At 43.4% G+C, this 15,887-nt stretch overlaps 1 protein-coding gene across 1 annotated transcript in view; it reads left to right on the top strand.

Annotated features, from left to right (window-relative positions):
- Positions 1-12,852, top strand: part of ELOVL6 (ELOVL fatty acid elongase 6) — a 152,501-nt gene extending 139,649 nt beyond the window's left edge. Inside the window, exon 4 of the mRNA XM_040329251.1 lies at positions 10,750-12,852. Coding sequence (XP_040185185.1) covers positions 10,750-11,177 — 428 coding nt within the window. The 3' untranslated portion in view covers positions 11,178-12,852. The remainder of the gene's footprint in view (positions 1-10,749) is intronic.
- Positions 12,853-15,887: the final 3,035 nt, after the last annotated feature.

Here is a 15,887-nt window from a genome sequence, read left to right as displayed (position 1 = left end):
AGAAGCAGCGGGAGGCATATAGAGGAACCAATACCCTCCATTTTCCTCCTGCAGTCACAGCTATTGTTTCCTCTATATGCCGCCCGCTGCCCCTCCTATCCGGGTGTACAGGGGTGAGACATGGGCCCCCTGAAGCATGGGGCTGGGATGAGTGACAGTGAGCGGTGGTAGCAGTGATGGGGGAATGGGATGGGATCAGTGGTGGTGGGTTGGAAGGGGTGAGTGGCAGCAGTGGTGGGGGGGATGGGATCAGTGGTGGCTGTGAGGGGGGTTAGATCACTGGCAGTGGTGATGGTAAGGGGTGATGGGATCAGTGGTGGTGGTGGAATCAGTGGCGGGCATGGTGGGATCAGTGGCGGGGGTGGTGGGATCAGTGGTGGTGGTGGGGGGATTGGATCAGTGGTGACTGCGAAGGATGTAAGATCACTGGCAGTGGTGACGTATGGGGGGTGGTATCGGTAGTGGTGATGGGATCAGTGGCAGGGGTGGTGACATCAGTGGTGGTGGGTGGGATCGGTGGCAGGGGTGGTGACATCGGTGGGTGGGATCGGTGGTGGTGGTATCAGTGGCAGGTTCGGTGGTGGTGAGTGGGATCGGTGGTGGAATCAGTGTCAGGGGTGGTGACATCTATGGTGGTGGTGGGATCAGTGGCAGGGGTGGTGACATCCGTGGTGGTGGGTGGTATCGGTGGCAGGGGTGGTGACATCGGTGGTGGGTGGGATTAGTGGCAGGGCTGGTGACATCAGTGGTGGTGGGTGGGATCGGTGGCAGGGGTGGTGACATCGGTGGTGGTGGGTGGGATCGGTGGCAGGGGTGGTGGTGGGTGGGATTGGTGGTAGGGGTGGTGACATCGGTGGTGGGTAGGATCGGTGGCAGGGGTAGGGACATCGGTGGTGGTGGGTGGTATCGGTGGCAGGGGTGGTGGTGGTTGGGATTGGTGGCAGGGGTGGTGACATTGGTGGTGGTGGGTAGGATCGGTGGCAGGGGTGGTGGGATCAGTGGTGGTGGTATCAGTGGCAGGTTCGGTGGTGGTGGGTGGGATCAGTGGTGGTGGTATCAGTGGCGGGTTCGGTGGTGGTGGGGTTGGCAGTAAGAGGCAGAGGTGGTGGTGGAGGATGGCACCGGGGATAGGGATAAGATCTGTGGTGGTGAGGGGGGGTCAGTAAGAGGCAGAGGTTGGGATCAGCTGCACTGACTATTATGTCACTTACTTTCTCAGAAGATTCCTTCCTCTTCATCGTTGCTCCCATGCCTCCAGGGACGCTCCTGTGTCATGGTATGAGAGCTCCTCCCCCTTCACTGCATTGGTGTCAGCTGGTCAGCTGACTTTCCCTTCCACCCTTTCTTCTCCTGAGGCTTTGCCTTTCCTCAGCGAGCAGCGCTCCCCCTTGCGCAGTGTACCAAGGTCCCACACCTCTAGATGGCTAGGGAACAGAAACTTTCACAAACGCCGGTCTAGGGGGGGCGGGACCTTGTTACACAGCGCGACGAACAGAGACAAGCCAGCTCATTCAGGACCGGACTGCTGGCGCGGCTTTGAGCTTAAATGAGGAGGCTGCAGAGCTCCCCTCCCTCTCTCTCCTTCTTATGTTATTACACAGCGGGGATGTCACGCTGTGTGTGCAACATAACAATAACAAGAGGAGGAGAGAGAGGGAGGGGGGCGCTGCAGCCTCCTCACCTCAAAGCCGCGCCAGCAGTCCGGTCCTGCCGCTGTGTGTTCTCTGGCTGTAAACAGTTTCTAGCCAGGAAACGATCAGCCTGGTCCACCCCGCTCCTCACTCGCCCCGAATGAAATTCCACTCGCAAATTGCGAGCAAAGAGTGCAAATTTTGAGGGCTGAGATATACAATGGTGAAGTTCCACGCAGTGGTCACGGTGCTCCCCCTCCTGGGTCCCCACTCACCAGAGGCACTAACCCCTGCAGGGGTAAAGTGCACGTAGTTTTAGCCTCCTACAGCTCCTCTGCTCTGCTTGGGACCTCCTTCACTTCCTTGCCGAGCTTTCCGAGTCCAGGGGTTAGAGTTCTTTAAGTATCCACAGTCCCCCGGGAAAACAAACACACTGACATAGCGTGGTATGTAGGAACAGGTGGTAGTTTATTTGGCACTATCAAAAACGTGCACAATACGGGTATGGTATAAAAATTAAAAATAAATATAAACGATAAACAATAAAAACAGGTGGGGCAAGAAGCTCCGCTCTGTAAGGATAAAAACTAAGAACAGACAATGCAGGTAGAGCAGCCTATTAGCATAGCTCCGACCGCCGCACTAGGTTTGCCAGGAAATGTCGGCAACTGCCTGGGAACGGCATGCGTTCCACTGACGGACAACTGGAAACCGGAAGTGCGTGCGGGTGTGCGTGTATCCGCTTTACGCACGTTTCGTCAAAATACGTCTTCTGAAGCGGGTGCACGCATACAGCAGTAGGTCACTTATATAACAGGCTTCAACATGTAAACCCCTCCCACTAACGGCGGTGTCCAATCATTTCATTTTATGGGATACCCATCGAATCAGGTATGGGGGAGGTATACCCTTGGGCGTTCCCTATTTACATATTTTCGCCTGGACATCCTAAATAAAAGACATAGTATATTACAATTTCGATGTCATTAGTATCTGCAAAGGTCAACCATTGGTGGCGTCTAATGCCAATAAACGTGATATCAATGTAAGTGTCCTATTCTGCTGACCATGCCCTGTACTAGCAAGCGTACATGTGGGCAAATGTAATAAAAGTGTACGATCAGTGAAAAAAGTGAAATACCTTCATAGGAAAGAAGTGTACAGAGCGCAGACGAGCGCATAGGTATACCCTAACATGTCAGTATATGTAAGTGAATGTGCTTAACGGGTAAATAAAATATTGTATAGATGGCCAATATAGAACGAGGTATGTACTGCATATAACAGAAATAAGTACTAAGTGTGACAGCAAGGAAAGAGGAAGACCAGCATAAAAAGTCTGTAATACCCTTTCTAGATATTAATAATTGCTCCAATAGACTAACAGGTCAAGGGTCATCAATCATTAAACATAAACTATAATGTGCGGAGCCAGCCCATGTTTCCTCGGGGAACGGGGCATTAATGGGACATTAATAGCCGGTAAATATAAGTAAAGATGCACTAGAAGTGCAAAGCCGGTAAGAAACTACCCCATAGGCAGTCAAACTACATCGGCCACATAGGGTGTGTCATGAGATAAACCAGAGAGGATATTGGAAGGTCGTAATAGCTGCAAAGACCATAGCTAGTGCTGGACATTCCGGCACCTCATGATAAGGTGAATGAGAATATATATCGGTGGATTGTGTGTCCTGTGATAGTGCAATTATGGGATGGTTAGAAATGAGAAAAGGTATATGTATGAGAATAAGGGAATCTGCAGTTGTTCTCTACTACACCAGCAACTTGGAGGGAAATAAGGGTGTGCGTGAAAATCATTAGTATATAATGATACCTGAACAGTCGTCCTAAGGGGCATGTTCATGGGTTGGCCAGAAAACAATTTAAGTCAATGTCCTTGTTTAACCCATGAGGTGCCAATGATCCCAGACGGTATATCCAACTAGTCTCGTTCTGGGAGATAGCAGTTGTCTTGTTACCACCCCCTCCAGTTGTCCTTAACATGGTCAATACCATAAAAGATCAGGCCACTGGGGTCTTGGTGGTGGACCTCTTTGAAGTGACGTGAGAGGTAATGTTTGTCATACCCTGTTTTGATCCTATTTATGTGCTCACGAATTCTCACTTTCAAGGGTCTGGTGGTTCTTCCCACATATTGTAGGTGGCAAGGACATTCAATGATGTACGTTACATGGGTGGTACTGCAGGTAATGAGTTCTTTGATTTTGTATTCTTTGAAATCAGTTCTTGATTTAAAATTCATTTTACGTCTTGGTTGTTTTTTACTAACCCTGCAGGCCAGGCATTTCTGGCATTTGTAGAAGCCTTTGAGTTCGGGGCATAGGTTGGCAGATCGTGGTGGGTCTATAACATTGTGCACAATGTGTTGACGGAGAGATGGGGTACGCCTATAGATGAAATTTGGTTTTTTACCCAACACTTTGGTGAGGGCATGATCTTCTTGTAGGATCGGCCAGTATTTTTTAATTATGTGTTTGTTACTACAAACTGATTGGTTGCTAGAGGTTACTGCAAGATATTATTGCTCACTGATAGCTTGCTAGAGATTACAGCAGATCATTACTGTTCACTGGTCGCTAAAGGTTACTGCACATCATTACCACTCACTGGTTGCTAGAGGTTACTGCATATTATTAATGCTCCCTAATTGGTTGCTAGACATTGCACCGCAACTTCTTCCTCATAGCAAAGCGGAAGAGCTCACAGTCTCCTAGACTGCACAGCACAGGAGAAGAGCTGCAGGTGACCTGCCACCTGCCGCTGCGCCCCTCTAAATTTTGCGCCCGGGGCGACCCCCCTCCTGGCCCCCCCACGCTACGCCACTGATGTGACAGCAGGCAGGTAAAATCGCCTGGTTGCATCCAGGATGGAAAATATAGATGTCCCAGATTTAGGCTTAATGCCAATTTATACCACTGCTGGGAGTCCTGCAGGGGAAGAGTTAATGAGCCCAGCTGAAGTAAGTGGGCTCATTAAGACCTCTACAAAAACACCCAGCATGCTAAGGCAATGTGCGATCTGTCCTGTGCGGTGAGACAAAGCCTGTGTGGCAAACTTCTAAAACAGGGAGGTTAGGGGCTGGGGCAGCACAAGGCTGCACCTAGTTGTTAGATAGGGAATCTAAGCGTGTAGCAAGCGGTCAAGCTAACCAGGGTTTCTTTTTGTTTTGCTGTTATATTTTTCACTGTATATAGTTTAAATAAACCGCACCTTTTGTTTTTTTCACCTACAACTCTGTCTGCTGTGCCTGATTTTGTGTGCTGAACCCATCCAGGGGGCCACACATACCCGCTGCAGAGCTAACCCCCTCACAATAATCATAAATAAAATGTTGATTTTTAATATCTTGTTGAGAATCATTTACTGCCAATGACTGCCTATAGTCTGGAACTCATGGACATTACCAAAGACTGGGTTTCCTCCTTTATGATGCTTTGCCAGGCTCTTACTGTAGCTGTCTTCAGTTGTTCTTTGTTTGTGGGTCTTTCTGTCTTTAGTTTTGCCTTCAGCAAGTGAAATGCATGCTCAATTGGGTTGAAATCAGGTTATTGACTCTGCCATTGCAGAATATTCCACTTCTTTTCCTTCAAAAGCGCGTGGGTTGCTTTTGCAGTGTGTTTTGGGTCATTGTCCATCTGTACTGTAAAGCGCCGTCCAATCAACTTTGCTGCATTTGGCTGAATCTGGGCTGACAGTATCTCTAAACACTGCAGAATTCATCCAGCTGCTTCTGTCTTCTGTCACATCATTAATAAACACCAATGACCCAGTCCCACTGGAAGCCATGCATGCCCATGCCATCACACTGTCCCCACCATGTTTTACAGCTAATTTCAACCCTTCTCTGCGCTTTTTTCGTCCCGTCATTCTGGTACAGATTAATCTTAGTTTCATCCATTCAAAGAATGCTTTTCCAGAACTGGTCTGACTTTTTTAGATGTTTTTTTTTTTTGCAAAGTCTAATATGGCTTTTCTATTGTTCAGGCTTATGAATGGTTTGCACCTTGTGGTGAACCCTCTGTATTTTCTTTTGTGAAGTCTTCTCTTGATTGTAGACTTTGATAATGATACTCCCACCTCCTGGAGAGTGTCCGTCACTTGTCTGGATGTTGTGAATGGGGTTTTCTTTACCATAGAGAGGATCCTGCGATCTAGAGCTGAAACAAGTAATAGATTAATCGTCAACTAATCGATTCTGAAAATAGTTGTCAACTATTTTCATAATCAATTAATCGGCCAACCGATTAGTTGGCCTGCATACAGAATTAATTTTTTGTTTACATATCAGGAAATACAGTGTAGCACACATACTGCTCAGTACACCATCCATACATGTCAGTATACACAATGCAGCACACATACAGCTCAGCTCCATACATGTCAGTAAATGCCTGAGAACTTGTGAATGTTGTAGGAGCATTGCCTCATGGGACATGTAGTCCTGGGCAGAAAGTGGGTGTTTTCAAAAGTCAGAGTTTTTTTTTGTTTTTACCTTGCTATAGGGGCACTCTATACTATACTTTGCAGCTTGCTATTGGGGCACTCTGAAGGCAGGAGGAGCCAGAAACATCAGTGGGGGACCCCAGAAGAGCAGAATCAGGGCTGCTCTGTGCAAAACCATTACACAGCGCAGGTAAGTATAACATGTTTGTTTAAAATTACTTTAAAATTACTTTAAAGACTTTGCCGGGAAGATAAGTATTTGAACCCAGAGAAGGTGGAGACTGATAGATTGGTCTCAGCTTTTAGGACTACTTTTATATAAAAGATTGATTTCACCCTTCATATAGCTTCTTGTCTGACTGACAGTTAACATGACCATATAGCCTACTTCTGGGTATATATATATATATATATATATATATATATATACAAATTATAAGTAATCTATATTATTTAATACTTTCACTGTTTCACAGTATAAATGAACCCCTTATAGTAGCGATTATGTGCTCTTTTTGGTACTATAAAGGGCTATTTTCTTTACCCCACTATGACAGGTGATACAAAAAAAAGCATGTTGCTACTAAACATCTTAGGCCTGGTTCCCACCTAAGCATTTTTTGGTTATTTTTGCAGAAACGTACTACAGTTAATTTAACATGGTTTCTTATGGGACATGTTCACATCTATGCTTTTTTCAGCCACTGCATATTTGGAAAAGGTCAATTACTTGCTTTTTTTCGTTCAATAGACTTCAATGGAAAAGCTGCAGAAAAGCATGTAGTGCAGTTATGCAGCAATTAGCTTTTTTAAGCTGCCCAACAAAAATCTGGTAAAAAAAACATATATAATGCAAAACGCTAATTTTTTCAAAAACGCGTGTGCAAAAATCCAAAATGCACAGCAAAAAGCACTGCAGAAACGGATTAAGTTCGAGCCTGGCAAACTACATACAGTAGGTGTGAACCGAGCCTTATGTGTGCCATACACATATTGATTTTTGGACAAGAATATTCAAATGAAAAATCTTTGTACATTCACTGAACTAAAGAATGTTTTTTGAAAATTTCACTTGCTTTTAACATTCAGTTTTAAAATGAATGTAATGTCTGAATGAAAGCCACATACACTGTCTGGAAATTCTTTTCACCAAGAAGTTTTCTATTCTGCTCTACTCTGCTTGAATTTTCCCATCATTGTGGTCGAAAAGAATGTCGATTTGACCCCACTAATGATTAGAAAGTCAAATGAAGGTTCTTAACCACTTAAGGACCGAGCCTCTTTCTGAGATTTGTTGTTTACAAGTTAAAAACATTTTTTTTATAGAAAATTAATTAGAACCCCCAAACATTATACGTTTTTTTTCTAACACTAACATTTTAGAAAATAAAATGTCGTTGCAATACTTTATGTCACACCGTATTTGCGCAGCGGTCTTACAAGTGCACTGTTTTTGGGAAAAATAAACTTTTTTGAATAAAAAAATAAGACAACAGTAAAGTTAGCATAATCTTTTTTTATATTGTGAAAGATAATGTTACACCGAGTAAATTGATACCCAACATGTCACACTTCAAAATTGGGAGCATTTAAAAAGGTTTTTTCTTATTTATTTTACCTTTTATTTTTATTTTTACACTGTTCTTTTAAAAAGTGTCACTTTTATTCCTATTACAAGAAATGTAAACATCCCTTGTAATAGGAAAAAAGCATGACAGGACCTCTTAAATATGACCTCAGGTCTCATATTTACACTAAAATGCAATAAATAAAAATGGCCCTTTAAGAGCTATGGTATGGAGACGGTGGGGGTCATCATCTCCTCACTCCATACCACACACGGAAGATGACCTGATCTTCTTCTGCCGCTGCCAACGGCTCCGCATTAGTGGTCTCTGCAGCGGATTCGCCTCAAGATCACTTTTATCGGCGGTGGGAGAGGGCCCCCCTCCCGCCCCTCTCTGGTGTCCTCTCCCACCGCCGATAAAAGTGATCCTGCGGCGAATCCGAAATTAAACCGCCCCCTGAAGAAAAGCTAGCTGCTGCCATAACAAAGCTTTCCCTCTTCAAAAAGCCGACGTTTATCGGCATGCGGCAGTTCAGAAATGGTTATAATGACTTTTTGGAAGGAAGAACTAGGGTCAATGACTGGCAGGTTACCCATGAACAGAGGGTCCCAGATTGAGCCCCCAAATGTAGCGGTTTCCCCGTAGGGGCTGCTGAGTGATTGTGGCCCACCTGTCACCCTGCCAAGCCCGGCATTCACTTCCAGACACTCCAAGACAATTAAAAAGTCCATCAGCTTTATTTTTGTATTTTATTAAGGGAACTTAGATGGAGTTAAGGGATTTATGGGATGCCCAGAAAATCAATTCTTGCTTGGTTTGGGACAATTCAGATATTCTCCTCCTGCACAACCCTTGCTGCAGACTATATCTCCTTCTCCCTCCAGCACAGTTCTTCAGGCGCAGCTAGCACATGGTTAGGTCCAAATCTGGTTTCCACAAGACCTTAGCAAAGTTCCTTATTACAGGCAGGGACCTCTGGCCCCTTTAGTGTAACAACAAAAACAGGAAAGTCTTTAGTGCTAGCTGACCTTGGTGGACTACTGATCCCAGTCTGCCCTTTGCAAGTCCTGACAGCCTTCCTGACTGTAGCGGCCCAACTTCACTGCCAGTAACATCACAGTCTCTCCTGCTAGCTCTAATTGTATCTCCGACTGCGCACTCCCAGTCCACTCCGGCATGCCTCTCCCAGCTCTCCCAACTGTGCCTGCCACTCAATGAGACTTGATGGATCCCTCCTGGAGACTTGCCTAGCAGTATTCCCCGCTATCCTCTCCTGCTCCTGTTCAGGACAACCCTTGGGTTGTGTGGGGTTCCTGTTCAGCACGAATCCCCTGGCCCAAAGCAACTCCCCTCCCCAGACTGGGGGGGCTCCCTCCAGGGCCCCGAAAATCTAATACTCCATCTCCAGTTCTTCCACCTGAACAACTCCTTTCCAGCTGGGCTGACCCTGTGTATTTAGGGAGGCCTGCCCCCTGCCAATCCAGATTGAATCCGCCTCAGAAAACCCAAAACAGCTCCACCCTTTTTACCCTCCTTTCTTCTAGAAGCAGAAGGGAGGTAAACAAAAGATGATGCTGTCTGTGAGTCAGCAGCCTACTCTAGGCCACTCCCAGCCCACACAGATCAAAACAAATAGGCCTGCCTAAATTTACCTGCGCTACAACAAATTCTCACTCTAGCACCTACACTATGGTGATGTGTGTGTGTGTGTGTGTGTGTGTATATATATATATATATATATATATATATATATATATATACACTGTGTGTATATATATATATATATATATATATATATATGTATATATATACTTTTTTATTTAAAAAAAGGACTCATGCATCTGACTGTGGCTACAACCCCACCTCTTCATGTAATACATTTTTAAATATTGTAAGAAACTTTACAAATGTACCTGCATTCAGATTGGTAGCACGTTAACTTGGCCCTGTATATGACACTGTAATTATGTTTCACCAAGGCAGCTGCCAGTTATTAATGTTATCTAAATGCCAAATGCTCCATGATTCTGTTTTATACTACTTTTTCGATGTGTGGCCTGCTTTGCATTTACTGCTGCAATAGAAAACAAATAATAAAAAGAGTGGGGAGCATATATACATATAGATAATCCTTTTGAAGCAGAACAGAACAGTTTTTACTGACAAAGCATTTATTATGCAGTTCACATTGTCTTCTGATCTATACAGTGGGGGAGATTTACTAAAACCGGTGCGCAAAGAATTTGGTGAAGTTATGCATCGTAACCAATCAGCTTCTAGGTTTTATAGTCAAAGCTTAAAGGGGTTGTAAACCCTCCTGTTTTTTCATCTTAATGCATCCTATGCATTAAGGTGAAAAAACTTCTGTCAGTCACAGGCCCCCCAGCCCCCCTGTTTTACTTACCTGAGCCCTGGAATGTCCCACGGCGAGGACGCGCCGTCTCTCTACCTGGGGATTTTGGCTCTTGATTGGATAGATTGATAGCAGCGCAGCCATTGGCTCCCACTGCTGTCAATCAAATCCAATGACACGGGGGCGGGACCAAGTCCTGCATTCGGCGGCTGTGGACACCAAATGTTGGACACAGGAGCCCACGTGCAAGGTAATCTCCCGGGAGAGCGCTTCTCCTAGGGGGTTATGTGATGCGAGGAGGAGCCGCGAGAGCTGCTGAGGGACCCCAGAAGATGGCGGTTGGGGCCACTCTGTGCAAAACCAACTGCACATTGGAGGTAAGTATGATATGTTTCTTATTTTTTTAAGAACATTTTTGAACCTTTAGTATCACTTTAATTGAACAAGCTGAAGTTATAAGCTAATTGGTTACCCTGCACAGCTGCACCAGATTCTTTGTGTGCCAGTTTTGGAAAATCTCCCCCACTGCCTTGCTGCAATGCAAGTGACTTCAGCTAATATGCATAGTTTCCTGAGTAGGGTACAAAGCTGCTCATCTCTACAGTGACTAACTGGCAGTGTTACCGTTATGATCTCTTGGTGCACCTAAAATATAGTATGCAGCATCTTGAATGTACAGTGTGTGCCTAAAATACAATTCTTATATGTTTTTTCTGTGCTTGTCTTTCAGGGGACACCATTTTTATCATCCTTAGGAAACAGAAACTCATCTTCCTTCACTGGTACCACCATATAACAGTGTTGCTGTATTCATGGTATTCATACAAAGACATGGTGGCCGGCGGCGGGTGGTTTATGACCATGAACTATGGAGTACACGCAGTTATGTATTCTTACTATGCCTTGCGAGCCGCTGGCTTTAGAGTGTCGCGAAAGTTTGCCATGATGATCACTTTATCCCAGATCACTCAGATGCTTATTGGGTGCGTGGTGAATTACCTGGTCTTTGCTTGGATGCAACAAGGACAGTGCCCATCCCACGTACAAAATATTGTGTGGTCCTCCATCATGTACCTCAGCTACTTTGTGCTTTTCTGCCGCTTCTTCTTTGAAGCCTATATGACCAAAACAAGGAAAGCTGCCTTCAAGGCTGACTAATGGTGAAACTTAATGCCAAGTCATAGCTCAGGGTCATCAAAAATGAAGAGAAGATGAATACAAACAAAACAGAATTGGGAGTGAGCAAATATTTTAAAGGCACAAAGAAAACCATATCTCAAGCACTTAGATCCTAGCGACAACTAAAGTGAATTTGTAATCGTTTATTTAATTCTTGTCTTAAAACGTGAAGCTGATCAGTGCGCCAAGCACTCCGAGTATGTCGAAGGAACGGAAATTGGTCTGTAACATCAGCCCACTTTAACAAGTCCTTTGGAAAAAAAGGCTATTGCTATGTTCTTCAGTACAAACTCTGGTGTTTTACTACTGCCCGTAATCTGTTACTGACCTATTTCAAGAATGAGACAAGGTATACACAGGAATATAAATCCAGTCTTCTGGCTAAGGTTTATAATCTTTTGCGTTCTGGATTTTACACCTAGGATGCTGTATTGTATACAGGTGTGGTTCCTATCAATATGCAAATTAAACCATCTGCCCAAGCTGGTTACTACAGTATTAAATCTAGACTGTAATCATTTTACATATCTTTATATCTGGTGTGTCTCACAGTGGACTTGTGCACCTGGACAACACACGTATCAAAGCCTCATCACTTGCTGAACTACCTGCTAGAAGGGATGAAAAGAGAAGAAGGTTAAAGGTGTTATCTGAATGTTTTACTCAGAGTCCATGACAAATGCCTGGTTTCTATAACGCCTAATAGTTCTTGTTTTCTATTTTTTGAGAACGGTTTCCTTATCTGACTACTACTGCAGGGCTGTGCGCGTGAGTTCGGTAACACTGTGCTTTATGTATTTGCTTATGAAGCAGTACAGAGTTGATTAAAGTGCCCTCTTCTGGTCCACACAGATAACATAACACACCAGATCTTTACTATTTCTTTTTTCAATAAATCTGAGAGGAGAATAACAATTCCTGTAACAATCTCCCGTATTCCAAGGGACTTGTCTTACTTCACACTCTTGTATTTTTCTATGTCTTGTGTGCATTGAAGACAGGTTAAAAAAAAATGCCAATGGGTACTTACTGTACCTGGGTCTGAAATCAAACTTACGTTGTTTCAAGCCATATTCTTCAGAAACTCATAGAGTGTTTTGTCTGTTATAACCAAGTCTGGAGAAGCCAAATACATGTACAATTTCCTAGTATTTCAAGGAAGCACTTATTGTAACTTGATGTTAAATGTTTTGATGTAGTCTTCTTAATTGTATTAGTTAGCTAGATTAATATATTAGCAGATTAGAGAAGAAGGGTTAGAGGCTGCTGTCATGCGTCAGAGTACAGTTAAGACTTACTGTAAATGCAACCCTGTAGGAACTTGCAGTCATCATTGTACAACCCTGTGGTATATAGGAGCACATTTCCTAGCTACTTAAAAATAAAAAATGTTTCTTTAATTTACAGAAGAAGTACAACACAAGGGATTTTTTTTTAGCTTTAAATGGTGCTGCCATCCATGCTGCTTCTTTTTTTTATTTTATTTGTTTCATGATCTAGAAATGGCAGAGGCTACTTAGCATCTCAGTTATGGGAAATAAAAAAAAAAGGATGTGTAATGTTATGATGCATTTTGACTGAATTATCAGAATGAAATGAGAAGATCTTGCAATTTACTATTGTAACAAACAATAAAGTTTACATTTATGTTAAAGTACTGGATGTATTCATTACTGATGACTGCAGAATTAAAAGGATTTTCCCCCTTTACTACACAGGCGGTGCTGCTTTTTATGATCAATGCAACATAAGTGGCGAGATGGCTTACTTTGGGCTACACAATTCTTGTTCTAAGCACTTTTACCTATTCTCATTAATCCGAATTTAAGTGACAAACATAAATTATCAGTTCATACATGTATGTATTCATTAAACAATCATTAAAGGGTCACTAAAGGAATTTTTTTTTTTAGCTAAATAGCTTCCTTTACCTTGCTGCAGTCCTGGTTTCATGTCCTCATTGTTCGTTTTTGCTTTCATGTTGCTGTAAATCCTCTCTGTTTTGGACACATCCTGGTTGCCTGTTTCCTGATGACCACAGTACTGGGAGATTTCTCACGGTGGTCACTAATCAAGGAGCTGTGTGTAAAACGAAACTGGATTGGTGCTGAGGAGTTTTAGACAAAGTATCACTGATCTCTATTGGCTGACTGCCCTCTAGTGGCTCTCTGTACATCAGAGAACCAGCAAACAACAGCAAAAATGAAACTACACTGCAGGCACATTATATGATTGTTTTTTTTATCAATTTTTAATCATTTTTAAAAGGAATCAGTTAACTATTATGTCTCTATGCCCTGTAAACAGTCATTTCAGCAAAAAAAAAAATTTCCTTTAGTGACCCTTTAAGTGTCAGGTTGTTAGCAAGGACAAAACTGAGTTGTATTATCTAAAACGGACCTTGCAGTACACTGCACTTTCCGCATATAATGTCTGGGTCCCCTTCCCCTGTAAAAATCTCCAAAATCACCAATGTTCAAAAGGTCCCTATAAAGATTTATACTTGCCCTACTCCCATCTTCCACATCCCTGGGCCTGACATTGCTATCCCTCCATGGATATTACTGGGAATGCAGAGCAGCCCAAATCTCACAAGAAGACTCTCCAGTCCATTGCAAGAGCATATACTCATGACAGATGTAAGTATATACTCTGTTTTATTTACAGGTACCTCTACAAAAAAAAATCTATTTTTTTTACAGGGGAGAGGGCAGTGACGTTATAAGCGAACCTTGCATTTTACTGCAAAGCTTACTTTCCTCATCATTTTACCTTTAAAATAAAATTGTCTATTCAGTCAAGGGGACTCATTAGATAAGGAAAAACGGTGCAGCTTTAAAAATGTTTATTAATATAACTGCCATACCTGTGACCATTTGCATCCATTCCTGTAGCCTGGCAAAAAAAACCTACAGATAGCTTTGCCTCATCCAGTCTCCAACCATTTATCTTTAACAGGAACAAACGTTCTCCTCACCTGTGTGCATGCACAGTATGCTTTATCTCACAACAGTGTGTGAGCTCATAGCAAGGGGCAGGCAAAGGCATTCTTGCCAAAAACGCCCTTCCTGCATAAATATGTGGAACTTTTAACACAACACCATCTACCAACCTCACCGTCCTCTTATCAATTATATATGCTCTGCCCCTAGAGGTAACCATCTTACCTCTGATAAATTACCTAACACCCCCACCCCATTTGAGTATGAATTTACATTGTACTTCAACTCATTGAAGCAGGATAGGCATTCTTACTAAAAGTGCATTTTCTGTATAAGTGTGTGATGCTTTTAGCTCAACACTTTGACTAGGCACAACCAAGAAAACACTCCACTTCAGAAAGTATGCAAGTGGGCCTTTATTCTTCCATATACTTTTTTTCACAGTCGGCGTCCCATTCTTGGCACCCTTCAATATGCTTTCACTATCAAAGCTTTATAGAGTGTTTTTTGCCTTTCTTAGGATTACCTGTGGGTATAGGATTCTGTATTTGGAGGTTTTCAACGTCTTTTTTCTATAGGTTAAATTAGATTGACTTGTGTTTTTTTTTTCAACCTATGTAACTTTTCTTCTCACTATTGTGCCCGCTCTCCTTCTTTACCCTCCCTCTACCCCAAAATGTACATATTTCACACAAACTTCTGCTATCTCCTACTCTTTCTGAACACACACATGCAGTCAAAAACACCAGTACACTGAGACACTCCCATCTTACCCCCCCATCTTACCTCCCTTACTCTCATGCTTATATGATCTGGGGATATCTACCCTAACTATGACCATCAATTCCCCTTCATCCAAGATGCAGCCCCCCCCCCCCCCTTTCCTTCACAAGTGACCTCTGGAATGCCAGATAAATCTGTAACAAGCACCTCTCTGTCAACCTTTTTATGACCAACTGCTCTGACTGATTTGCTTTTACTAAAGCCTAGGTCCAGCAATCAGGATGTGGCTTTGCCTTACTAAATGTCTTCTCCCATGGTGGCCGCCACTGGACTCACTCACCCGGACCCAGGAAGGTGTGGGTGCCAACAGTCCAGGAAGGACTTGTGCTGATACCTTTAGCCTGACAGATATGGTCTTAAGTTGCTGCCATCATCAATCTGGGGGAAAATGTAAAACTGGTTTATCTTAAACATACCGTACAGAGCACAGGGCTTGTAGCAATGAACCATGGATTATATACAGGCTACTTTCAGATTATTGGACACTGACAAGAACTCTTCTAGGATCACTTACTAGGGTATGCTCATATAATCCTACCCAATCCCTGAGGCTTCAGTTTTGTTGGCATTCCTTAGTGTCTGTACTTTGACCCCACTATGTGGGGCAGGCCTGCAATGTTTATTTCAGGCACTGGATCCCGCTGTAGGCTCTCTCCTTGGCAGATTGTTTCAGCAAGTGAACCCAGTGCTTTTCAGGTCTAGAGCATAGTCCATCTCTATGGTTCCGAGATCCCAAAGACCTCTTTGGGAATATGCCCACATTAGCAGGCGAAACTTGGACTCTTAACAAGCCAAGCGACATGGACAAGGTAAGACAGGATTTCCCTGTACTTTGGATTGTTCTTGGCTAAACACATTCCACAGCACTTAGTATATACTGTACAAGTGGCACAGGAATGGGAAGTTATTCCATTTATAGTGTTACTCCCCAAAATATTTGTCTCTGCCTAAAAGTATTTCTAAT

This window comes from Rana temporaria, chromosome 1, assembly GCF_905171775.1.
Source record: "Rana temporaria chromosome 1, aRanTem1.1, whole genome shotgun sequence".
In the NCBI taxonomy this organism is placed as follows: Eukaryota; Metazoa; Chordata; class Amphibia; order Anura; family Ranidae; genus Rana; species Rana temporaria.
This window is presented reverse-complemented; position numbering and strand designations above follow the sequence as displayed.